At 34.3% G+C, this 27,238-nt stretch overlaps 2 protein-coding genes across 4 annotated transcripts; one reads left to right on the forward strand and one right to left on the reverse strand.

Annotated features, from left to right (window-relative positions):
• Nucleotides 1-6,314: 6,314 nt before the first annotated feature.
• LOC140960885 (uncharacterized) lies at nt 6,315-8,948 on the forward strand. 2 transcript variants are annotated; one of them, XM_073419199.1, is made up of 7 exons: nt 6,315-6,443; nt 6,524-6,625; nt 7,442-7,677; nt 7,789-7,871; nt 8,179-8,290; nt 8,499-8,573; nt 8,649-8,948. In XM_073419199.1, the coding sequence occupies exons 2-7, from the start codon at nt 6,532-6,534 to the stop codon at nt 8,829-8,831; spliced, it is 783 nt and encodes a 260-aa protein (XP_073275300.1). In that variant the 5' UTR covers nt 6,315-6,443; nt 6,524-6,531; the 3' UTR covers nt 8,832-8,948. The 2 variants fall into 2 exon arrangements, with proteins under 2 accessions (XP_073275300.1, XP_073275301.1); XM_073419200.1 differs by having other exon boundaries at nt 6,385-6,437; nt 6,523-6,625.
• An 8,315-nt stretch (nt 8,949-17,263) lies between these two features.
• On the reverse strand, nt 17,264-25,870 carry LOC140960741 (uncharacterized). Of its 2 annotated transcripts, XM_073418992.1 has the most exons (10): nt 21,563-25,869; nt 21,267-21,432; nt 21,023-21,173; nt 20,813-20,939; nt 20,489-20,563; nt 19,358-19,451; nt 18,898-19,168; nt 18,769-18,811; nt 18,589-18,692; nt 17,264-17,911 (listed from the first exon to the last, which is right to left on the reverse strand). In XM_073418992.1, the coding sequence occupies exons 1-10, from the start codon at nt 25,806-25,808 to the stop codon at nt 17,591-17,593; spliced, it is 5,598 nt and encodes a 1,865-aa protein (XP_073275093.1). In that variant the 5' UTR covers nt 25,809-25,869; the 3' UTR covers nt 17,264-17,590. The 2 variants fall into 2 exon arrangements, with proteins under 2 accessions (XP_073275093.1, XP_073275094.1); XM_073418993.1 differs by lacking the exons at nt 17,264-17,911; nt 18,589-18,692; nt 18,769-18,811; nt 18,898-19,168; nt 19,358-19,451 and adding an exon at nt 19,465-19,847 and having other exon boundaries at nt 21,563-25,870.
• Nucleotides 25,871-27,238: the final 1,368 nt, after the last annotated feature.

Below are 27,238 nucleotides of genomic sequence, written 5' to 3' on the forward strand. Positions count from 1 at the left end.
GAGCTATTAATGAGAAATCATCAGTCCCGACCCACTGGATCAACAGCATTTCCAGAAGTAAATGCTGTAAGTAAAAATGAATTTAAACCTGGAAACCAAAATCAAATTCAAAGACAAGGTTTTGGTCGAGGTCGAGGTCGAGGTCGAGGTCGTGGACGTGGACGTGGACGAGGAAGTGGTCGTGGTCGTGGACGCGGCCGTGGTTTTGAAAATAATCGAGATAGTTATTTCTATAACTCATCTCAAAATAACGTCCCAAACCATCCACAGAAAAGGCATCAAGAAAACATGAGTGTTAATGAAAATCACTCGAAAAGATTTGAAAGTTCTTGTTTCAGATGCGGTACTCCAGGACATTGGTCTCGTATTTGTCGAGCCCCTGAGCATCTTTGCAAACTTTATAAAGAATCGATAAAGGGGAAAGAAAAGGAGACCAACTTCACTGAGCGAAGTGACCGTTTGAGTGATTCAACTCATTTTGATGCTGCTGATTTTATGAATGATTTCTCTGGAAATGATCAATATGTTGGTGGGATAGAAATGAACAATATTGATGCTGCAGATTTTCTCAATGATTTCTCTGAAAATGAACAATATAGTGGTAGAATATAAATGTACAATAATTTATTTTTCATGTATTTATATGATAATGTTTTATTGTACAATTATGATATGTGTTATATTTAAATATGTATTGTCATTAATTTTTTTTCATTGCATATTTTTTGAAGTTCAAATATGGAAAATGCTATGAGCAAAGCTGAAGTTTGCATACCCGATAGTGGTACAACGCACACTATCCTCCGAGATAAAAGATATTTCTTGGAACTAAAACCAACAAAAACAACGGTGAATACAATATCAGGTCCTGTAGACTTGATTAAAGGATGTGGTAAAGCACAATTTTTGTTACCTAATGGTACAAAATTTTTGATCAATGATGCTTTATATTCACCACAATCGAAAAGAAATTTGTTGAGTTTTAATGATATATATTCCCATGGGTATGATACTCAAACAATGAATGAAGGGAATGAGAAATATATGTGTCTTACCACATATAAATCAGGAAAGAAATATGTGATTGAAAAACTACCAATGCTCCCTACTGGATTGCATTATACACATATACGTCCCATTGAATCAAACATGGTAATTGATAATTCTTCAATATTAACCAATTGGCATGATCGATTAGGACATCCTGGTTCAACAATGATGCGAAGAATTATAGAAAATACACATGGTCATCCATTGAAAGACCAGAAGATCTTTCAGAATAATAAGTTTCAATGTAAAGCATGTTCTCTTGGAAAACTTATTATAAGACCATCACCAGCCAAAATCCAAACTGAATCACCAATGTTTCTTGAACGTATTCAGGGTGATATTTGTGGACCAATCCATCCACCATGTGGACCATTCAGATACTTTATGGTATTGATTGATGCCTCCAGCAGATGGTCACATGTATGTTTATTGTCAACTCGAAATGTTGCATTTGCAAGATTACTTGCTCAAATAATAAAATTGAGGAATCAATTTCCCGATTATACAATCAAGAAAATTAGACTTGATAATGCTGGTGAATTTACTTCCCAGACTTTCAATGATTATTGTATGTCTATGGGAATCATTGTTGAGCATCCTGTTGCTCATGTACATACTCAAAATGGATTGGCTGAATCATTGATTAAACGTCTGCAAATGATTGCTAGACCAATGATTATGAAAACAAAGCTCCCTATTTCTATATGGGGACATGCAATTTTACATGCTGCTTCATTAATTCGCATCAGACCAAGTGCATATCATAAATACTCCCCATTGCAGCTTGCATTTGGTAAAGAACCAGACATTTCTCATCTGAGAATTTTTGGATGTATGGTGTATGTGCCTATTGCACCACCTCAACGAAAGAAAATGGGACCTCAAAGAAAGATTGGAATTTATATTGGTTATGATAGTCCATCGATCATTCGATATCTTGAACCACAGACAGGCGACGTGTTCACAGCACGTTTTGCTGATTGTCATTTTAATGAGGAAATCTTCCCAATGTTAGGGGGAGAACAGAAACATACCGAAAAAGAAATTACATGGTATGTATCATCATTGTTACATCTGGATCCAAGAACAAAACAATGTGAAAAAGATGTACAGCAAATTGTGCACTTGCAAAGAATAGCAAATCAAATACCAGATGCATTTGCAGACACAAAAGGGGTAACTAAATCATATATACATGCTGCAAATGCCCCTGCTCGAATTGAAATTCCGAAGAAACAAATTGAAGATAGTCATGATGTCATTAAACGCCTGAAGCGTGGAAGGCCAGTTGGTTCCAAGGATAAAAATCCTCGAAAAAGAAAATTCATAGAGAAACACAATGATCACAAAATAGAGAATGATGTTCCTGAAGAAACACATAATGATCACAAAATAGAGAATGATGTTCCTGAAGAAACACATGATGATGAAAATGTTTTGTCAGAACCACAAACTGACGAGAATCATGAAATCTCTATCAATTATATTAATACTGGAAAAATATGGAACCGAAAAGATATAGAAGAAATTGATGATATATTTTCTTATAATGTGGCAATCGACATCATAAATGATAATGAAGATCATGAACCAAAATCTTTTGGTGAATGTAAAAATCGGCAGGATTGGATAAAATGGAAAGATGCCATCCAGGTTGAATTGGATTCGCTAAATAAACGTAATGTTTTTGGACCTATAGTCCTTACACCTGAAGGTGTAAAACCTGTTGGATACAAATGGGTTTTTATTCGAAAGCGAAATGAGAAAAATGAAATAGTAAGATATAAAGCTCGACTTGTTGCACAAGGTTTTTCTCAAAGGCCTGGAATTGATTATGAAGAAACGTATTCTCCTGTGATGGATGCAATTACGTTTCGGTATTTGATTAGCTTGGCAGTATCTGAAAATTTAGAAATGCGTCTTATGGATGTTGTTACAGCCTACTTATATGGATCACTTGATAGTAATATATATATGAAAATCCCTGAAGGATTTAAGATGCCTGAAGCACAAAGTTCAAAACCCAGAGAATGTTATTCTGTGAAATTACTAAGATCATTATATGGGTTGAAGCAATCCGGCAGAATGTGGTATAATAGGCTAAGTGATCACTTGATGAAAAAGGGATATGTAAATAATTCAATATGCCCTTGTGTTTTCATTAAGAAAACAACATCCGGATGCGTAATTATTGCTGTATATGTTGATGATTTAAACATCATTGGAACAAATAAGGAAATTCAAGAAGTTGTGTCATACTTGAAAGAAGAATTTGAAATGAAGGATCTTGGAAAAACCAAGTATTGTCTGGGTTTACAAATTGAACAAAAAGAATGTGGAATATTTGTTCACCAGACAAATTATACAGAAAAGATCCTTAAACGTTTTAATATGGACAAATCAAATCCTTTAAGTACTCCAATGGTTGTTAGATCATTAAACATAGAAAAGGATCCATTCCGTCCATGTGAAGATGATGAAGATATTCTTGGTCCAGAAGTACCATATCTAAGTGCTATCGGTGCCCTTATGTATCTTACAAATTGTACAAGGCCTGATATATCTTTTGCCGTAAATTTATTGGCAAGATTTAGCACATATCCAACAAAGAGACATTGGAACGGAATTAAACATATATTCCGTTATCTACGAGGAACGACAGACTTGGGACTTTTGTATTCAAAAGATGCTAATCCAAGTATAATTGGTTATGCCGATGCTGGATACTTATCTGATCCACACAAAGCACGTTCTCAAACTGGATATGTATTTACTCGTGGAGGCACTGCAATTTCTTGGCGTTCACAGAAACAAACACTTGTAACAACTTCATCAAATCATGCCGAGATTATTGCACTACATGAAGCAAGCCGTGAATGTGTGTGGTTAAAATCAATGACTCAACATATCCAAATCTCATGCGGATTATCATTCGACGAGAAGCCTGTGATACTATATGAAGATAATGCTGCATGTGTTGCTCAAATGAAAGAAGGATACATAAAAAGCGACAGAACTAAACATATTCCTCCTAAGTTCTTCGCATTCACCAAGGAGCTTGAGAAGAATAAATGTATTGATGTTCGTCACATTCAATCAAGTGAAAACTCATCAGATCTCTTCACAAAGGCACTTCCTACGACAATATTCAGAAAGCACATATATAATATTGGGATGCGCAATCTACGAAATTTGTGAAGAATTGTTCGTGTCAACATGAGGGGGAGTTTACGTGACTGCACTCTTTTTCCCTTACTATGGTTTTTATCCCAATGGGTTTTTCCTAGTAAGGTTTTTAACGAGGCAGTATAAAAACACGTAATGTATACAATCATTATGATCATCATCACAAGGGGGAGTGTTGAAAAATTATTTAAAAATGTGTTAAATATTTGTGTTGAAAATGTGAATGTTGAATGTTGAAAATTAGGTAAAATTAGGTGTTGAATATTGAAAATTAGTGTGTGATGATGTAGGTAATGATGTATTTTATTTTTGGATTATTTGTAAAAATTTTCTATAAATAGATCTCTCATTTGTGAAGAAAATCACAATTGAGTTGAGAGAAAAATATTATAAAGTGTGTAGTGTGATAATTTTGAGAGTTTGAGATTTTTACTTTTTACCGTAAATTTTTACTTTTTCACAACACGAAAATTTTCAGATGAAACAAGAAATAGAAGAAACAAGTCAATTTTTCAACAGCATCAAAATTTATACGGTTAATCCAAAAGCATGAATAATGATTCTAATTTCCAATAACAACAAGATCCAAAAGTATAAAGGGAGGAAAACTTCACCTCATCTCATATAGATGCACCAAACCTTGTCCCAATGAATTAACAAGAGTAGACATCGACAGTCGCATTCTTCACCTGTGCGTGACTCAACATTCGGCTGTCCCAAGGGCTGTTAACCACCCAAATCGACATGTTCAAATCACACTACATCACTAACCGTGATAGACGGTTGGTCGGGGCGTGCCTCAGCTCCGGTCGACGGTAAGTCTCAGCAGCTAAATCCCTCATATCAATTGCGACGGATTGAAAACTCATTACATACTGCTCTATTAACATCTCTAGATTGTAGTGGATGTTGTGACACCCACAAAGATGTAGTAGCTCATGGCCAAAAATCACAGCAAACAGGAGGGTACTCTCGATGTATGAACCAGTAGATAAATGAGAGAACTCTCATTTACGCAAAGCTCTAGTGGTGCGGGAACGTTTTCAGATTGGTCGTAATTGACATTGAGGCCAATGGCGAGGTTATGGCGTTGAGCATAATGTTGCTCTCTGATATCTCGTATCTAATCGGTGACAACATGGTTATCGGCAATTACATCAGTGTGAGTCACTGCACCAGCTACTTCAAAGTGGCAATGAGAGGTGACCTGGTTTGCTCCGACAACAAAGATATTGAGTGTCATTATGTCGATCTTTTCTGTTTGTTCTTCAAGTTTATGGTGAAGAGAGCTTTGTAAAAAGTAATAGACTCCTATCTTTTTTAGATTTTTTTTATTGAGAGTAAACACACACCCATTTGTGAGTTAGAAGTTTCTTGACCTCTTTCCAAAATATTTTTCAAAAAAAATTTAAAAATTATTTTATGTTATTTCTTATTTCTCTATTGCATTTAAAAATTAAAACTTAAGATATATATATAAATATAAATTATTTTGTCAATCATTAATCACAAATGACAATTAAATTAATGCACGAACTTTTATCAGATCATCTCACATATTTATTTTATAGTATAGATCTCCTACTCAACCCTACTACTGCAAAATACTCTTACATTAATTGATACTTTTAAACTTTCAAAAAAATACAGAATAGTTGATTAATTATGTTTAAAAACATATTACTGATAATAAGCTAAATAATTATCTTGTAGGTGCAATTAATTACAAGTATCAACTAAGAATTATATTCCTAATTTTTATGTAATTATTTTTAATATTTTTTTAAAAAAAAACCCTTTTATTTTAAAATTCATAAGTATTGGACTTAAAAGAAATTATGCAGTGCCTCATATCGGGATTATTCCTTGTGCATTTTTGTTTTTGTTTTTTTTTATATTATTGATTATATTCCAAATTCCAATATATACATATCCCGTTTATAAGATTATATTACAAGTTGATTTTGGGGGTCATATCGATTCGTTTCATTTATTTGCAATTAGGTCCAATTTAATTGGTGTTTATACAAAATGTGTCAATAATAGAATTTAATAAAATTGGATTTACTAATAAATCTTGTGGAACCCTCGAGTTTGACGTTTATCCGGGTTCCATGTACATACATTAGGGTTCTGCGAAACGGTTTTACGACACCGTTTCTAAAACACATCGTCGGCTGCCATAACTCGTCTTTTCCTTTGTTAAGGTGGGTCGTCTGTTCTTCCTCTGTAGTTTTTAAGTTATTTTACCCTGTTTTTTTTTTCAAAAAATTTCAATCGGGTGCAGGAAGAGTAATGGCTAGAAAAGATAAGTCTTCGAAAAGGAAATCTAGAGAGAACGATTCAGCTATAGCAAATGGAGTTGATTCTGAGGCTATTCCTTCTAAAGGTGTGGTTTTTATTCAAGTTTCCTCATTTCTCAGATTTCTTAATACAGGTAGTAGTATATTATTAGTTCTGGTTCTGTTTACATCAAAAGAAAAAGTGTACAAAAGTTTATTTAGTTGGAGTTAGGGTATTTGTTTCTGTGTTAATTTACGGTGCTTGTGCAGTATGAGGTCGAAACTATCCTGGGAACACACTAAAGAAAGAAATGCGAAAGCTACATGGATTTTCAATTGCAACATTCTGCTTGATAACGTAAATTTTAGATGTAGAATTTTATTCTTATAATTCAGCTAATTTATGGGAGAGAAGACCTTGAATTTTCAGCGTTTGCTGTCTATTTTCCCGAAATTTGTGCTGACGCTTAGGCTTTCCCTTTTCTACCATAGCTCAAAAAAGAGAAATTTTAGTGTTATTTCACTCCTTGGTCTTTAAATGAACTGTGAGCCAATATTAGATTGATTTGAAGTATGATAATTTTGGCCTTTTGACCACCTGAAAGATTTTGGTTTTTTAAGTTCCTCCGTTTGCAAGGGAAAATGATATCCGTTACAGGTGAAATTGTTCTAATAACATACTCAAATAGTTGAGCCTTTTGATATAGCAATGGAAGAATTTGACCACCTTCTGGTTTCTTTTTATGTCTCGACACATGCTTGTATAACTAGTATCATTGAAAAAATGACATGAGTATGCAATCATGCAATTGGTTAACACACTTTCGAGCATCAGTTTTTGTTCTTATGGATAAAATCAATTGTGGCATAAAGAATCATTCAGGATTTCCTTTCGTTCTTTCTCTTCTCTTTTGTGGCAATAGTTATTGGAGATAAAGATGGTGTGGTGGTGATGGAAGACTTGAATGAACCAACCATGGGTGAAAAACTCGTGAGCCTCAACTTGGCTGAAGACGGTGAAGCTACTAATCATGATTTTCTAGATATTTCTCGCACAAAGCCACCTACTGTGGATTCAGTTTATATCTTACTCAAGCAAGCACTTCGTGCTGATGATCGAGCACTTCTTATAGATTGCTTAAGGAGACAGGATGAGAAGGTTCCGGTCAATGCAGTCTTCGTTTGTCATAGTTTTTTCTCGACATTATTTAGTCACGCGCAATATTCTTCTTTTTTTGTGATAATATTATGACGGATTATTATGCTGCAGATAATTACAAATTCACTGTCGCTGTTGAATCCATCAGATGTCCTTACGCTCCTACAGTCTCTCCTATCAATTGTTGGGTTGAGGTAATGAAAAGAAAGAAATTCCATAATTGGCATCACATGGAAACTTGAGAATGAGCAGAAAAAGATATAACCTGGTGAAAAAGTATTTCTCGATATTTTTATCATATGCAAAAATGAGTCTGGCCAATCTCTCGGATGTCCATACTTGATTGTTCCTGAATGTCATTATCTGGCTGTAACTTGCATGAATTGAATTTTAGTATATGAAATATCAAATAGACAAAAGTATCTATTTTAAACTCTTTAACTGATAATTACAGTTTCATCAATCCGTGGATTATATTTTCTTGTGCATCTTATTTGATAGGGGTGCTGTGTTGGCTTATGCTCTTCCATGGCTCCGAAGTTTACTGCTTCTGCATGCTGCCAGTATAATTTCGCAAGAATCTTCTCTGGTGGCATTAAACTCGTTATATCAGGTTTGAAAATAATTTCATAGAAGAAATCTTTAATTGATATGATAGTGTGAATGCTACTTAGCGTGTTTGTGTCAGTTTGTAAATTTATGGATTCAAATAGCTCATTTCTCTTACTTACAGATTAATACACTTGGGAATGACTAAATGAGTAATGTAACTTGTCATTTCAGTCTGAATAACTTTATTGCACTTGTTAATGGGCTCGCAGATTATAGAATCCCGTACCTCTATATTTGATCAGGCTCTTCAACTCTCAAGTAGCCTGGACATTCTTTATGCATCGGTAGGCACATTTGCAGAATCATTGTAATTTTAGGGCACACATCAGTTCAGTAACATTGCTCTTTTTTAACTGTAGACTGTTGATGACGGAGAAGAAAATATCGATATGGTAACACCTGTTATATTCGAGGACAACGATGACAGCGATGATGAAGGATCTCAAGATTCCATGGAAACCGAAAGTGTTCTCGACGGTGGAGAGCCTCAAGTATATAGTGATATAAGTGACAATGAAGATACTGGCGCTACAAGCGATTGAACCGAATTTTTCAAGTTCGTGTCTGTATTAGATAATATCCGATCAATGTAAACCAGAGTTTCTTTCCATTATCACTTAGTTATGAAAGACAGATACATTTTTGCCCAAGAGGTTAAAGATCAACTGGTATCCCCGCCCCTTAATTTTCATAAAGAACATCGACTTTTTTCACTTCAATAATATAATTTTTATAAAGAACATCAACTTTTTCACGTCTATTTTTAGCACGTTAAAAAATGTTCTTCCTTATAAAATTTATATATGCATCACTGTAGCCTATCGTTGGAAGAAAAAAACGTAGCATCTGATATACTTTGAGTCGAATGATATGCCGTTTCAATTACAGCCTATGCAAACAACTTGATAATCGATTTGTCTTTCGTTAATCTACACACGATAGATATATATCATAAAATATTTATGACATTCAAATGCATTATATATCAACTTAATTATTCGTTTTGTGCATATGTTTTACCATCGCTCTAGTGAGTTTCTCTTCTTTACTGCGTTGGGAGCACACGTCTTAGCTGAAAGACTTAGAGTACCATCTACCTCGAGAACTGATCACGGATTTAATGCAAGCCTTCACCCCCTTCGTATAAGTATCCAAGAATTCCACCCACATTGCTCGATATAGACCATAAGTGATGCCAAGTATCCATGATTCCACCCACATCGTTCGATCTATACCATGACTCTGATACCATTTATAATGTAATGAAATCCGAATATCTCACAACGGTATGATATAGTCCATCTTGGACATAAACTCTAATGATTTTGTTTTTAGACTTCACCCAAAATGTCTCATACCAATGAATATATCATTTCATCTTATTTACCTAAGATGATCTACCTTTTGATGATTTTAGCTACATTCCCAACAATGTTTATCAAATTATAGATATGATCATAAGCTTCGTGAAAATTAGTAAGTACATAATTGTTTGACTACATAGGTTAAGAATCTAAATAAAAATAATATATTATTTTATTAAAAACTGAACCATAAAGTTATGGACGACGACGTTCTTTGCCGACCTCTTTGGTAAAACTCTCGGAAAATCATTATACTTCGCTCTTTGTCTGTGTGATGCTAAAATATTTTGATTTTTTCTTTCAAACTAACGTCCCCCGTTTTAAACCTAATTTCTAGCCTTCTTGCATCAACTATACAAAATAATACTAAGATTTTAGATACAATACACATTACATTTATTTTTGTATATATATATATATATATCTAGAACAATCACTTTTGTAAAATATGACTAAAAAAAACCCTTTCTTCTAAGAAATCCCATAGTATTTTCCCACAAATTACAATTCATCATAGACATAAAAATTCACAAAAGGATGATTAATTAGTAACTCAGCCGATCCCGTCGTGCCTAAAACCTGACGGGAAATTTCAATTTTTGTTTCGTAAGTTGTACATTTTTAAGTTTTTATCATGTTGTCGGGTCAATTCATGGTTTTAGAGTATATAATTAATTCGTACGTGGATGTGTGTCGTATAATACATGCATGAAGACTGGAGACAAATGGAGCTTTGAACAGAGAGGGATTTTATTCAACTCTCAAACTACTACCAATTCGTGTCTCACACAGCGTAGCTAGCTCGACTTATATTCATATCAGATAAGTCATGTCGTCGGCGCGTGGGGGGAGAAGACTTGGATTATTCTCATACTTAATTGATCAATTAAACAACATTAAATAAAGTTTGATTTAGTCTAGTTTTTTTTTTTACGATATTGAACAATCTCGATAAAACCTATAAACTCCTTTAGATTTGATGGGTAATGACCCAATTTAATTATTCAATTCATTATTGAGGTCTAAATTAATTATAAAAGCCCAAGAACTCAATACACTCCAAAAATATCTATAAATAGGAGAAGATTCTCATTACTCGGTGAGGAGATTATTTTTATGCTTAAACTTTTTAGCTCTCAATTAACATCTTTAAATTGTTTTTCTGACTTGAGCGTCGGAGTGTCTGCACCGACACTTCTGAAGTTTGTTTGTGACGTAGGTAATAACTCACAAAGATTTCTCTCCACCAGCTACTTGAACTCGTTTACGAGCTAGCTAGAATATCATTCAACGTTTACTTGAATTCGTTTACGAACATGCAGAGTAATTCGGATAATCACAATTTTTGACTACATCAAGATAGGGACGAGGCAAATCAATCTTGTTTGCAAGAAACTCGACCTGCAGACGTACGGTTGGCAATTCAGGAAGAAATTTCATTAATTTCTCTTTGAAAATTTTGGATTCTTCAAATTGTTGAACCGGAACAAGAAAAAATAATTTTTTTAAAAAAAACCATTTATAAGGTTGTGACGACAACAATTCCATTTTAGGTCAAGACTGAATGTGTTAGTTAGGTAGTGTCGATACGAGTCGAAATTAAGCTACCACGTTTTCTTGGCATTTTCTTGTTGATATAATAATNTATAATAGAAAAAAAAAAAAAAAAAAAAAAAAAAAAAAAAAAAAAAAAAAAAACCTATTCGAAGCTCCAACGGATTTGACCTACTTGACTTAGGACGAGAATTTGTTTAATTTTGTTCACAATATATATAATTACTGTTAAAAGTTTGGAAATTAAGTTTCAATCTATATATTACTACTATTATTACTGTTGTTTAACAAATTACTATAATAAAATATGGGGAAAGAGTTTTTTTTAACCTTTTATTTACTTTCATTTTCGGTATCAGAAAACACGATAGACTCCGATAAAATAAAAAAACAAAAGATCAAAAATGAAATTAGCATTTTGATTTATATAAAATTCTTGCATAAAAGATTGGGGAAATTAAGCTTTGAACCCTTGAGGGCATGAATCCAAATTTCAATGTTCAAATGACATATCTTTGTCTTAAAGTAATCCTAGAAGATATTCTCTCGTGATCCCTTAAAAAAAGTTCCATAAAAACTAAAACCACTTGAAATAATCAACTTGCTGTGTTTATTACATTTAAAGGATCACTACAAATATAAATACAACGTAAACACAATCAATCATGCAACCAAATGACACATTCACATGACAATACATTATTCAATCTCTAGACACAAGAATTATAAATGAAATCCATTATACATATATATATATACACACACACACATATATATTTGTGTATATATATATTAGTTTTGAGGATTGATTTTGTTCTTGTTCTTGTGAGTTTTGAAAGCATCACCAGCAGACTTGACAGCCTTTTCTCCATACTCAGCTATTTTCTTCCCCACCATTGTGGAAACATGCTCCTTTCCTTTTGGAATAACGCTTCCCTTCTTCCCAGATCCATACAGCTTGCTGCTCTCTCCATTGTTACGATCCATTTCGACACGGCCTCTCGATTTGAGCAAACAAATTATTTTTGCTTCTTTCTTTTGATTTCGGTATAGTTTGTATTTGTTCTGAGGTATTTCTCTCAATTATGTGTAATGTGCAATGTGTAAAGAGGTATTTATAGATAACCCGCTAGTTTTTTTGTTTTCAAAAAATATATATTTTAAATGAAATTGCGAATTTAATTAATTTCTATGAGATTTCTCAGAAGTATTGAGCTCATTTGTACACAATTTACAGAAGTCGTAGATGGAAATTATCGGTTTTTTTTTTAAAAAAAAATTAATATCATAATGTGGAAGCGATTAATTAATTTCTATATTTTTTTGAATACTCCCTATGTATGTGCCAACATTTCGTGTGTGTGTAAATGAATGAGCATTTTGATTTGTATAAAATTGTCGCATAAAAGATTGGGGAAATTAAGGTTTGAACCCTATGAGGGGACCAACTTAAAGCTCCAACAAATTTGACGACCAGAATTTGTTTTATATATGTGTGTGTGTGTGTGTGTGTGTGTGTGTGTGTGTGTGATTATTAATTACCGTTAAAAGTTTGAAAAGTTTCCATTTACTATTATAAAAACAAATTACTATTATAAAATATTAACTCTAATATCAGAAACTTCGTGAAAATTAGCAACTAGTATTTTATTTTTATTTAATAAGGTAAATATGTATTTTATTTTTATTTAATAAATTCACCCCTAAAGCTTAATTTGGTTCTTTGGTCGTCCAATTACCCTGGGAAATTGTTTGTACAAATTTACAATTTTTTCTTTCTTTTAAAATAATGTCGGTAGTTTCAAACATAATTACTACCCCCTTCACGCCTTAATTACACAAAGCAATACATTTAATTATTGATGCATTTACACACATGTACATATGTTGCATTACTTGTGTCTATAAAAATCAAAATTTCATAGAAACTATTCCCAAATCAACATTTAAGTCAATCAAAAGCGTCTTGAAAAATTATATTTTTGATCTAATAAACTTCCACGTTATTTATTTTGGTCATGCTGTTTATCAATATAGGATTTTAATCCATTAAATTTGAATTTTATTTTTTTATTTTAATCTCTATATGTTTTATTAGAACGATGACATGATATCCAATAGATGTTCAATATTCGGTAACACGTCATCGTTTTTCGATTTCACGTCGTCAGTATGATGAAAAATGGCTAATTAAAATTGAAAAGTGAATATTTGTGAATTGATTAAAAACAAGACAAGTTATCTAACCAAAAACGGCTTACTCTATTGCTGCATGTACATGTATGCAGGAACACTACAATTGTTTGCAGATTTCTCTTACAGAGACTTATTATTAGTTATTACAAGATTGAATGCTTATATTTTATTGCAATGGCGTGGAAAATTAAAAACAAAGTTAAATGTTTTTTTTTTCAAAAATTATATATGCATTAATAATAATATTTTATTAATAACTTCTATGGCATTCAAAATATTCTTGAATCAAAATGCCATTAATTTCATATGCACATTCACATAAATTTCACTCTTATTTGTATGCGTCCACACATATTAGGAACGCGGTTATATGTAATTGTCCCCACATGAATATTTAACTATTTTGCGATTCTTGAATATTCTTATAATTAGCTTTAATTACATATTTCAATTCAAGAATATAATAATTAATCTAATTTACCTTGTTCACAAATTTAAGCGAAAATTGCATTTTTGATCTTGTACGTATGTTTGTTTGTTTGTTTTTTTTGTGATTTAGATCTTCTATGTTATTAAATTTAATTAGTCTTAGTTTTGTATCTTCTGATTTTTGGCACATTTTTCACGTCAGTGGCACATTGATGTCATTTAGCTCCACGTTAGAAAAAAGATTAATTATGGCAAAAAATTAAAGATATCGAATTAAGATGAAAAAATTCGTGCAATAAAAACTAAAACTACGTGCATGAAATAACCAACTTGCTGTATTAATATGACATACAAATTCACTACATACGTAAATACAACAAACACAATAAATCATGCAACTAATGACGACACATGCAAATTAACTACAAGACATTATTAGATATATCTGTTGTTGCCTAGACACAAGATTTATACATGCATACATTTTAAATGCATTACATATTAGTCTTCAATCTTGAGGATTTATTTTGCTCTTGTTCTTTTGAGTTTTGACGGCGTCGACAGCGGACTTGACAGCCTTCTCTCCATACTCAGCTATTTTCTTCCCCATCTTTGTGGAAACATGCTCCTTCTCTTTTGGAATAACGCTTCCCTTCTTCCCAGATACATTCTTGCTACTCTCTCCATTATTAGGATTCATTTCGACACGTCTCGATTTGATCCCACAAAAGTTTTGATTCTTTATTTTGGTTTTGGTAGCTTGTATTTGCTTTGGGTTACTTTCTCTCAATGTGCAAGGTCTGAAGCGGTATTTATAGAGAACCTAGCTTTTTGAAAATATATATAAATATATATTAAAATGAAATTGCAAAATTTATTTCTGTGAGAGATTTCTCCGAAGTAGAGAGCTCATTTGTTCATAATTTACAGATGTGAATGCCCTCGATGGAATTCATCAATTTTTTAATTAATATATATTATGTGGAAGTGATTATTACTATATTTTGTGTTTGCTCCTTTTGTGAATCCAAATGAGAATGTATACGCCAACATTTGGCCCATGTGTGAGTGTGTAAATGAGCATTTTTCTTTGTATAAAATTCCTGCATGAAAGACTGGGAAATTAAGCCTTGTATGTGTGTATGTGTGTATATGTTGAGTTAAAGGAGGGGATTGTTTTAGTTGGATCTCGAATTCGAGACTTAGTCCCTTGTTTGGGACCTTGATGCCACTACACACGTCATCGGTCCTTTTATGTATATTCAAGTATCTCAGAGTAATGTAACTAAAAATTAATTTCAGAGGACGTACCAAACAACAGTTGGCTAGTGAAACCATCCGTAAATTAAACCTAGTAAACAAAATTCCTTTACCGTTTACTAAGTTATATTACACGTAACGTCGAAGAGCTAACATAGTTTTCTAGGTAAAACTACGTATGGATTCGTAAGAAAAAGATAGATTTTTTTTCATCGACTTGATCAATGGACATTAATTAGGGCTAGCCAATTGTAAATATCAGAAGCAAGATAGTCTTCAAAGACCCATTTTTGGGTCTCTTAGCTTGTTCGACCCTGGTTTCTTGTAAATCTTGTTCGTCAAAGTAAATTGACCAAGGAGGTCAGTGACTTTGTAACTAGGTGGAAATTTCTTTGAGAATTTCATTAATATTATTGAATCAAAACAACAGAATTTCAAAGTTGTGAGATATACAAAGGGTTAATTGTGACCATAATTAATCTTTTTTTTTTTTTTTTTAAGTATTTGCAGATACTATCTACAGCTACGGAACGTCTCTTTGAGTTGAAATATCATGCATTTTCTTGACATTTTCTTCTTAATATACTCCCTCTGTCCGGATTATTTAGTCATGCTATTTTGACACAGATTAAGGAATATCACTGGGAAACCATATTATGTAAAAACTTCTAATTTTATCCCTATTTAATGCATTCAAAAAATTGTCGCACAATTTCAAGATGTAGTTAATAGGGGTATATTAGTAAAAAAGTATTAAAAAATATTGTTAAATATAGTACAAATCTATATATTTGGGAGCAAAAAAAGAAAAAAGAAATGTTACCTATATAGTTGAGACGGATGGAGTATATCATAATGAGAGGAAATTAATTTATAAAATAAGTATCGAAATCTCCAACGAATTTTACTTACTTGACTAGAAGATAATTTGTTTCATTCACAATAAATTTATTATTACCAAAAGTCTAAGATTTGAATATGTCCCCACTTTCAAGTTTCAACAATATGACCCTCCCAATTTATTACTATTTCTTGTTTAATTAGAAATAATATATAACAAACTGTAAGTTAATTAATGCTTCCAGAAACTTCGTGCATGAAAATGAGTAAATACAAGTCTGACGACATAGATCATGAAGAGCGTAATTAAGTTCGATGCTATTTAATTAGTCGTTTTTATTAAACAAATTAATGTATCCGTAAGATCGGTAGGAGTTCGATTTTTCTTATCAACATCTTTTAAATTATTTATACTTTACATTTATGCTATGTTGACACTAAAATTATAGTATTTGAGTTTTCTTTTAAAATCTTGGCTTCAAATTAAAGCTAATTTCCAGCCTTCATGCATAAATTATAAAAACAAAATTTGTAGAACTCTTTATCTTCTAAGAAATCCCGTTGTATTTGCCCCAAAATTGCAATTCTCGCATAGAAATTTTTTGCAAGAAAGGTTACTTAAAGTGAGATTCATGAGACTATTCCATGTAAATACCTTCATACATTTGATTTCATCTTAAATACATTACAAAATACATTTATCTTGTTGGCCCTCACCTTTTTATAATTCGATTTAGTATATTTTAATGAGAAAATTGCAGTTTTATTGCTTTATCTTTTCTTCTTTGCGTCAAATTTTCAGGTTGAGTTTATTATCTTTGTTTTTGTTTTTTTGTTTTTTTTTTTGTGCAATTTTAATCAATTTTCTATGTGGTGTTAACTAATTTTGTGGCTTTTATCTTGTTTTATTTTTATTTTTTCGCTTTTGTAAATATATATATATTCCGTTTTATCAACTACTATAGCTAGTGATAATTGTTGCATTCAAATTTTTTATATCATACAACAGTCACACGTTACGTGATTTATCAACTTAACAAACATAATTATTGTACCCAACATAAAACATGTATAACTTATCCCTTGTGTTAAAATAGTGAAACTCGAAATTTTAAACCGTACAACAATTCAAATGTAATGTTTTGATTGTTTTATCCAACAAACATAATTATTGGACACAACATGAAACATATATAATATATCCCACACAACCCACTCTATATTATAAAACTTTGAATGAACGTGCTTTACTCGGACAACAATGCGAACGATTAAATGGCTTACATTCATTTGTGCAGATAAATAATAAGACGATCTTTGATAGAGTTAGGTCAGGCCACATTACTTTATTCATTACATAAATTTAATTGGCTCAAATTTCACGCTAAAATTAGCTTTAGAAACCCAACTTCTCATTTGCTCCGTGTTTTCTTACAATCCATGTACATCTCATCCTACATCTACCCTAAAACTAACCTATATATCCTACGTTGAAGCTGTGAAAAAGAAAGAAAAAAGAGAAGGAAACAAAAAAGAAAAAGAAAAATATCTGGCGCAAGAGCATATACCACAAGCAAAACTACGAAGGCAATAGTCACGACTCAAATCTAGCATAGGGAACGAAACGAGGCGAGGCGAAATGAGCTTCATATGTGCTACTAGTGCATCTTGCAAGTCATAATATACTCATCTCTGGGGTCATCATTACTGATGTCCAAGCTAATGTAATCTGGGTATTTTTCCTCTTCACAAACTATTTCATCCTCAACTTCTGCAGGAGGCTTCTCACCAGTAGCCATACTGCATTCAGCAGCATCGATGAGCCCTCCATCAAAGTATCGACCTCTCACAATCTTTTGCTCGCTCTCAGGTTTCTTTTCTGTCTTCTTTTTAGGATGGTGGAGCTTGCACATAGATGATCGAGGACAGATACCAGTAGATTCAAAAGCAGGACAGACATAGGTGTGTTTCTTCCGGCACTGCAAGTTTGAGGAAATCATCCATTCACAAGATTTAAGATCAGTGCGGCAGTGTGCTTCATGAGGTGTGTGATTTGGTGGAATCTTGAAAATTACAAATAAACCAGGTAACAGATGTTGCAGCTTCACCGATTATGGGCAGTAGACCATATCTCTTTCTCACGAAATTGGCCACCTTACAGGCTCAAAATTCAAGAGGCAACCTTTTCTTCAGGATCAACACACAACTAATCATCAAGGATCAACATATCCCATTGTTGAACCACAAAATTTACAATCAAAACCAAAAAGGACGTGTTTCAAAAAGAAAACGCAAAGACAACACTGCTTACAAACAGTGCACATTAAAACAAACATTAAAAATCAGAAACCATGCGGAAAGAACCTCCAGGACACCAAAAATAAAATTCGGTGATATGGAAAAGAAAATCACTTCACTTCAAAATATTCTACGAAGTTCACTCTCTGATAATTTATTTGTTTTTGCACACTTTTTTTTTTTTCCATTTTTGTGAAAACCAGAACAAAGACCGTAGCCAGACAACCTGTTCCGTACACACAATCAATAACAGTGATGCAAGATTCATAAAAGGGATGAGCCACATAACCCATTTCGGTGTTTTGCAACTGCTCACAGGCTTAATTAAAAGATTTAACAACCAGGACAAGCTATATACCTCATTCCCATCTGCGCAGTAACCCCTGAGAAATCTTTTACAAATCGAGGATTCAGAATTCAGATTGACGTGTCTATAGGGACAATTTTCATTAAAGCATGACCCTGAAAAGGAAAAGAATGAGAGCTTTATCCCCTTGAAAAAATCGTTTTGACACACATAAAATACACCAGGACTCACCTTTCAGAAAGTAAGAACAATCTGGCATTCTCTCAGGAATAACCTGTATGATGGATGCTGTCATCATATTTATTCAGAGGAAAAGTGAAATTCCACATGCTGAGCAGCTCAAGACAAATCATGCAATACCTTGTGAGTTAATTTGCAGTCACTGTCGGTGCATGAACCATTCAGAAATTTAGTGCAGACCGCTATTTTAGAGGAATCATGGATATAAGGGCATTTTCCATCACTCTTGTTGCATTTTCCAAATCTAGTAAAAAACTGACAATATTTTCTCTTTCTAGCCAATCGCAATCTTGCAGTACGCAAACTCCATCGAACTTTCTCGCTCGCCAGTACACGAGTTCGTTTCTTTGGATCTCTAACCAGCTGGTTACCAGTACCAATTCGAACATATCTAAACATAGGTCAACACACTTGTTACAGCATAAACAAAATTTGCTTACAGAGTCACCATCTGTCGCAAAGATAACTTATTATAGTTTTAAAGCTATAACTTAATGGTTATGGTTCAAATTTTAAGTTTCAAGTGATTCTTCAGCAGAGTATAAGTTTCACACATAAATATTGCCTTTGGGGAACTTACTCATCATTGCCGATAAGCAATCTCCTGGGAACATAAGATTTTTTAAAATTATTCTCAGATTGGAGAACATCCGAAGGTGATGGTTCTTCCTCTTCTGCATTAAACATGGAGAAAGGGGTTACATGCTCAATTTCCGAAAATTAATTACATCAAATGTAGCCACATAGGAAAAATACCGCTAGGGATACATAAGGGACCATAATAAAGAGCTAACTTGTTTCAAGACTGAAAAGGTATATATCTACCCTCATCAATCTAACAGATGGATTTAATGATGCAGTATACAGATTGGTAAAACTATGTAAAGGAATTATAAGTCAGGCCAAATCTCAAAATATGAGTAAACTGTAGCAACATCCAAGTCCCTATTCTTGTCACCATAAGCTATAATACACCCATCTGTGCACAAAACCCCAAGTGATTGAATCCTCCATTGTGAGCTAATACATACACAGTCCCCACAGAGAAATCAACACGGGTGCCCAGTACCCTGAGAATTATGTCAATTGCAATCAATAATTTCTTGATGCTCTTTGCAGTACAGGTAACAAGACAACTGAAACTAATGGAAAAAATAAAACATAGGTTCCACATGTGCAGGGATTTCATAACAACATAACCTTCTCCCTGACATTACCCTCTACTATTCCCCGCGCATCACTATTTTGTTTAAAAGAAATCTTGATAATAAATTATCACAAACTGAATGCAATAAACAAAAAACAGTTTTGAAGACATAAAAACAACATAACTATAGACGAATTCATCGAGAATAAATGTAGTGCGACGCCATAATCAACATAACTGATAATGATTTTGCAGAGTCTTCACAGCCACATGACATGTTCCTAATTTCTACAATCAAGGTGCCAACAACAAACTAATCTAATGAATTAGACAATTTTTTCCGGTCAAACAGAAAAATTGGAACTTGAGAAACTCGACTATGTCAGTGTAAATGAAAAGGTAAGCAACATGTTGCCAATTTAACAATGAATTACCAATCAAAATGTAAGTTGGAAACAAATGAAAATTGGGTTAACTTGTACAATCTAACTAAGAATAAAACAAGCCTTTATTCAATGTGAGCAAAAACAACAGACACAAATGCGTTCATTGTCAGCAGAACACCTGTAATCCTGTGAAGACTCCTCCTAGATGGATCCATTTTGTATCTCTCAGAACCAATACGAAATATCCGTTCCCCTGTTCATGTAATGGTATACCAACTGTTATCCACTCCGAGAGACCGTCAACACGAAACAATCCAATAAACACTTGAATCTTAGATGTATCATATGAATTAGGATCGAAGGATGAATGAAGTAGAGACCAGAAACAAGGAGATTATGCATATGGACTGGACAGTCATGGATAACTAAATTCTTTATTTCACTCAAATTAAGTAGATTGTGAATACTGGATGTGCCACACCAGGAATGCAGAGTGGCGTACCTGGACACAGCTTTACATTAACAACCGACTTACGAAAAACGTGATTTCTGCTCTTTGAAAGTACGGCAATAGCACCCTTCTCTTCTTTTTTCCTCTTCTCAGCTGCCGCAACTGCTCGTGTAGCTTCCTGTAGATAAGACAATAACGCTATCATCCATATGAATGAAGACCTCAATCCAGGAGTACTTGTACACAAGTAGCTCAACAAACCTCATTAGCTTTCTTTGAGCTTCTCTCAATTGATTTTGACCACTTTAAACTACGGCCACAAACACTCAACACCTTGGAAATCCTGAGAGAATAGCCATGAGTTGATCTCGTGTAAATGGCTCCTCTTTTACTTGATAGAAGCAATTTTTGGCTGCAGAACGTTAGCATGTATGCATTAGTTTTACCCACAGGGAATAAAATAGAAATATCGCAAAACGAAAGATGAACTAAGATATCAGTGCACCTGATTGTGGACAAGGAACGTCTCCTATAAGTAGCTCTTCTCCATGGAAACAAATATGGCCACACTTTGCGAGGTCCTAATGAATTGCTACTTTTGTTTGGCAATTGAGCACCATTTAGATTCCACACCAATGGCAATTTAGACAATTTGTACGTTTTGGAAAAACCTGTGACAAGTAACAAAAATAGCAACCATGTCCAATAATACAAAATTAGGAAGAAACCGCATAGAAGTCAACAGGGAAAATAAAAATTTCACAAATTCATATTCATATACAATGAAAGAGTAAAACAAACCTTTACTTGACTGTCGCTTGCCAAAACTTGAAGGTAAAATTGTTTGAGACCCAAGGCTGTGCACGCTTAAAGTTTCCATTGAATCTCCTTTTCTGGTATGACTTTCTGAAGATACTCTTATAAGCTGATTTTTACTATTCTTGTAGTAGCCATCAGATAATGATGCTTGAGACTTATCTAGGCCTGGTGTAGATAAATCTTTAGAATCAGAAGTTGCAATCAACTGATTTGATCTTCGCTTGACATACGATATCTTCTTCCCCAGGCTCTCTTTAACAAGAGTACTCAGGCTGTCTGAATTATTACCTGAACCAGTTTGGCATTCAGGAATTTCAAAAGACTTCACAGTCTCTTTTAAAGTATCTGAAGTTTTTGCAGGACCACCACTTCCAAGGGAATTTGTCACAGGCAAAGACTCTGGCGAGTGGCAAGATGCACTTCTCAACGATCTTCCAGTATGATTTGTGAGCAGTGACCGAGAACTTTCACAAGTATTTACCTTACCTATTCTCGGTATACATGGAGTATTAACCTTGACTTGGTTTTTTTTAACATAATCCATACAAGGCCTTGTCGGATAAACTGAGGAACTTGAAGTATGAGCTGCAGTAACGCCTGATGATGAAGGTTTTCTTACTAGGCTATTACCCTTACGAACATATGAACTCTGAGAAATCCTCGGCGTCTTTGGTGAACGATTTTGAGGAAGAGGACAAGGCCGTATTGTTGGTCTAGAGACATTGATGGATAATTGATCGGTTCGATGCCATGTCCTTGATTTTGTAAAATGAGTAGAAGGGAATTTCCTTGAAGTGTGAAAATTAGAAGCAGGATGACCAGAAAAAATGTTAGGGACCAAAGAGTTCAGTTTGTTTTTACTTGAGGGCACTTTATCTGTTTTCTGAGGTAATAATGGTGGGACCTTTGTAATAGTTTGTAAGTGGCCAGAAGTTGCATTCTCTATAGATTTCCTAAGAGAGAAGGTTGAAGAATGTCTAGACACAGGCTTTATGTTAGATGATTGAAATCCCTCAAAAATCATTTCACTTTCTGAATGGAAGTCTGTATGAGAAAGTAAATCTTCAGGAGAACTGATGCAGGATGGAGTATCAAAGCCAGATGCCACCAGTTCATCGCCAGATTGAGTAGTACGATAATCACTTCCATTAGCACACATTGACAAAGTGTTTCCAATGAAAGACAGGTCATCCTTCAGATGAACATTGTTGTCACCATAAGCCAGGGTGCCATCCATCTTTGGAATAAAAAAGTCTTCACTACCATCTGCGCTTGCCAGGTGCATGGCTGGAAGAGTTTCTTCACTTTGATCAGCATCCTGTTCGGCTAGTCTGAGAGACACCTGATCAAGTTTCAAGTCATTGCTAGCAAGGCAATCTCCAATTGAATCATCAACTAAATAAGATGAAAAATTCAATCTTGGGCTAACAACTTTCCTCTTCTTTATGTTCCCAAGAAATGATCCATCTCCAGAAAAGTCAACAGCATCCGGGTGGGAATCTTCATCTACAGAGGGCCCTTCTTTTAAACTGAATTTCACCTCAGAATTTTCTGCAGCACCAGGAAAAACAGCTTTTTTGACAGATGAAATATCTGTTGCCAAAAGATTAGCAAGTTCATCATCTACAAAGCTATCCTTATCAATGGGCTCGGTAGCATTTGAACCAGAGATACCCAATTGAGTACCTCTAGCCTTCCCCTTCCCCTTCCTCTTCCTCTTCCTCTTCCTCTTAATCTTGGACTCAAAAGTTCCTTCGATACAGCCACTTTCATTGGACAAATTGGCCCCATCTTTGTATGATTGGCCAACAGTTTTTACTAAAGAAATATCAGCTTCAGCTACAGTACCTTTATGATCCGCTGAAAGAAAATTAGACCTGGTCGCAGTGCCCAAACTCACGCTTGAACAATCAGCAACAGCAGCAGCCACTGGAATTTTTGCATCCCTTGGGTTTGATGAACAATAACCTTCAATTTCAGGTATAGTTACCGGTTCCAGGAAGAATTCCTTTGAATTTATATCTGCAGACCTCTTATCGTAGTTGACATTCTCTACCCCCTTACACGATGAGTTTTCACACTCTGAAGCACAAGATTTGTGATGTTCCGAAAGATGTTTGTCTTTCTGAACCTTGGGGATATTACTTTCACGATGCCTTGACAAGCCAGCAATATCTTCAACTTCAACTGAAGATGCACATTTGAAAGGTAATTCGTCAAAAGCACTTTCAAACAACACCAGTCCATCCTGAAAAGGCTGCTCATTAATACCATCCACCCTGCCAGCACCCAAACTAGTCAATAGATCTTTAGGATCAAGCAAGCACTTCTCCAAATCCAATATAGAACCTCGTACATGTAACTCAACACTAATGTTTTCATTAGCTAAGTATGATCCATCTGCATGAACTGTGACCTCATTGGTTCCCAATTGGCTTGCACAATCAGCATCCTTGGCAGGGCCCTCAGTACTCACATCATCAGACAAGTGCAGAGAAGTATATAAAATGTTTAAACTGGTGTCTTTCATCTTTTGACCTGAAAAGGAGGGCCTATTTGTATCACTGCCAAAATCTACTTTCTCTGAAGCTATACTTAGCTTTGATGCATCAGATGTGCTAAAAGTGGAACTTTCAAAATCAACAATTTTACTACTGTCCTCAGACAACTGCAACCTGGCCCCATGCAAAATCTTCTTTCTGCTTTTTTTTTTCTTTGGTTTGCGTCCAAGTCTTCTGCCAGATGTAAAATTATTTAAACCATGTGAATGCATGTCTTTCGGAGCTTCATTTCCAGAAACATCAAACTTTTCAAGCAGCTCTATTTGAGGACAAAGCACACCAGATTGGAATCCTGGCATTTGTGCCGTTACAACCTCGCTTGAGTTAGGCTTATACGCAGTCACGTTTCCATTTCCAGAAACACTGAAGTTTTCAGGCAGCTCTATTCGGGGACAAAGAACACCAGATTGGAATCCTGTCATTTGTTCTGTTACAACCTCACTGGAGTTGGCTGATCCTGCATCAGCCATATTATTAATTTTTCTAATCTTCAGATTCCTTGTTGACAAACATATATCCTCCTTAGAAACTGGACTTGATGGTGCTAAAATAGCCTTTGCCACAAGAGAATTTGACTTAAATGAGATAGTAAGGTCCACTGGACTCTGCTCTGTCCCTTGATTATCCTTTGTAATTGTTTCCGAGAACTCAAAGTTCTTTTTATCTCTCCCTCTCAAACTACTGCTACTCAGATTATTCAAAATTTTCTTACCTCTAATGTAATTTCTGCGTGCTTTTCCTAACTGAATCCTATGCAAAGCACTCTTTTTTTGCACTCTATTCATCTTCCTAGGCCTATGAAACTGTCTCTTACTACCCCCACTCCCTAACCTACCACTAAATCTACGCAAACCCAAATTACTCTCCAAAAATTCTTGCTGTCTATTTTCTAGTTGCGAAGAAATCCCATCACTAAAACCATAATCCAACCTGATCCTATCATTATCCCTGTCAAAGGACAACTCACGACCTCCACTGATAACACATTCCAATCTCCTATCATCAATGTTCCTGTCAAAGCACAGCTCACGACCCCCATTGATACCACAGTCCCATCTCCTAACATCATCTTCTCTACCAAAGAACAATTCACGACTCCCATTGTCCCACCTCCTAGCATCAGCGTTCGCATCCTTCCACCACATGTCACGAGCTTCTATGCCAGAAACCCTAGAACTACTGTATCTATCGCGATGCCCCATCTCAGAAATCATAGAATTACCTTCCGTCGAACCACAGGGCAATTCTCGGTCCCAAGTTCGGGGCAAATCATAGGAACTATTATTACAACCCCGACGAAAAATCTGATCTTCTATGATTGAGTCTCGCAGCGGATAATCATGTATGATTCGAAAAGGTAAGTTGTCTTGACGTGGAGGTGGTATCAGCGGAACGTGGTAGCGATCAAGATAAGGTTTTCTCAGCGGATCCAATTCCTGGAAATAGGATCTTTCCGGAATAGGTATATATGGTGAAGAGGAGAAATGTAAGGGGAACGGAAGTTGCCCATCGTGATGCTGTGGAAGCAGCGGCGGGAGAAGAATACGCGGTGGCAAAAGGAGCGGCGGCGGCGGGGACAGCGGCGTAAGATGGTGATAAACGAAACGAGGCGGGTGGGGAGCGTTACCGTACCTGGGATGACGGCGGAAGCGCGGCGGTAGATCCATTTGCAGATTTACGTGTCCTGGTGTAATTCTGTGTTTCCGGATGTGTGGAATTTTCGATTGATACCAACGTCAAACGAATGACTATTTAAGCTGGTGCTGGTATTTTGGGCTTTCTAAAGTGACCCATATAAATCTGTAGAGGGCCTTTGTAAGATTTGGAAGCCAATTGGGCCTCTCCACATAAAGTAGAATCAATTTTTTAAAATAATAAAATAAATTTACGGATCAAAAATTAAAATTTCGTTTGTTTTTTTTAAACCAATCTTGTTTTTTTTCAAAAAAAAAAACATACAGAAGAATCTTAAGGATCAATAGCATTATCAGAATTTAGAGAAAATTAACCTGATTAAATTAAAATATAACAAGAGTTTGAAGCCTTATTATTAATTGGATGAATATAAAGTTATGGTTGTAATTCTTGACTTTTCCTTTTTTTAGTAGGTCTAGACAGTCTCACAAATTTTTATTTTTGATATGGATCCAGATGGTCAATATTTATATTACCAACGAATCAATCAATTTCCAAGTATTCCATTTTGTGATGTCGAAACTGCTTTCTTGAAGTTCTTCCCAAACTACAAATTCGCTCCAGATTGACTTTTAAATGTTTCACACTATACTAGATTTTTGCACTGCTTTTTTACTTGACTTTCGTCCAATGACAGCACTACAGGTTTTTTTTATTTATTATTCTTTTAACGGGTAAAAACTTTATTACAATTGATTATTATTAATTAAATATGAAATCGACTACTTCAATCCCAAAAATAAGTTCAAAAGAAAAGAGTGTCTAAGATATATATATAACTACCAATAAAAATTGTCTAAAACAATAAATACAACTCTCAATAATTTAATTCAACTGATGTGAGACATTTAATACATCGAATTACGAACGTGAAGTTTACAAAATATTATCAAATGAACATATATATGAATTTAGACAATCATCTCACTTAAGCTAGTTTTAGAAGTTTTTATTAAGTCTTCACAATCTTAATATGATATCAGAACACGAACTCATCGTCATGTGTTGAACTGTCTTATGAATCATCGGATAATATAAATTTCACGCTCGAATTATTCACTCACGATCATTAAGAAGATATGTTAGATAAAAATTCCAATATTTTCTCTCATTCGATCATTAATTTTTCAAGACAAATTGAATTTTTTAAAGAAAAAAACACGCTCCGAGCCTCCAACCGTGTTTTAGGAAATACTAGTATTTAACCCGTGCGATGCACGGGACGATATTATTAAAAATTAGTGAAAAATGAATAGATATTTAAATTGAAAAAATAATATAATTATAAAAAATAAAATAAAAACTATTTTTTCGTTAATTTTAAATACAACGCATGTCGATTAATTTTTTGTATAAGAATCACTATCATATATCAAAATTTTAGATTGTGTTAGCCTAAGAC

This window comes from Primulina huaijiensis, chromosome 16 (assembly GCF_012295235.1).
Source record: "Primulina huaijiensis isolate GDHJ02 chromosome 16, ASM1229523v2, whole genome shotgun sequence".
In the NCBI taxonomy this organism is placed as follows: domain Eukaryota; kingdom Viridiplantae; phylum Streptophyta; class Magnoliopsida; order Lamiales; family Gesneriaceae; genus Primulina; species Primulina huaijiensis.

Coding starts and splice junctions, on each gene's coding strand:
- LOC140960885 (XM_073419199.1), top strand. CDS start 6,532: ATGGCTAGAAAAGATAAGTCTTCGAAAAGGAAATCTAGAGAGAACGAT. Junction 6,626..7,441: donor TGAGGCTATTCCTTCTAAAG/GTGTGGTTTTTA, acceptor TTGTGGCAATAG/TTATTGGAGATAAAGATGGT. Junction 7,872..8,178: donor CTATCAATTGTTGGGTTGAG/GTAATGAAAAGA, acceptor CTTATTTGATAG/GGGTGCTGTGTTGGCTTATG.
- LOC140960741 (XM_073418992.1), bottom strand. CDS start 25,808: ATGGATCTACCGCCGCGCTTCCGCCGTCATCCCAGGTACGGTAACGCT. Junction 21,433..21,562: donor CAAGCGACAGTCAAGTAAAG/GTTTGTTTTACT, acceptor TACTTGTCACAG/GTTTTTCCAAAACGTACAAA. Junction 18,693..18,768: donor TTGTTCTTACTTTCTGAAAG/GTGAGTCCTGGT, acceptor TTTCCTTTTCAG/GGTCATGCTTTAATGAAAAT.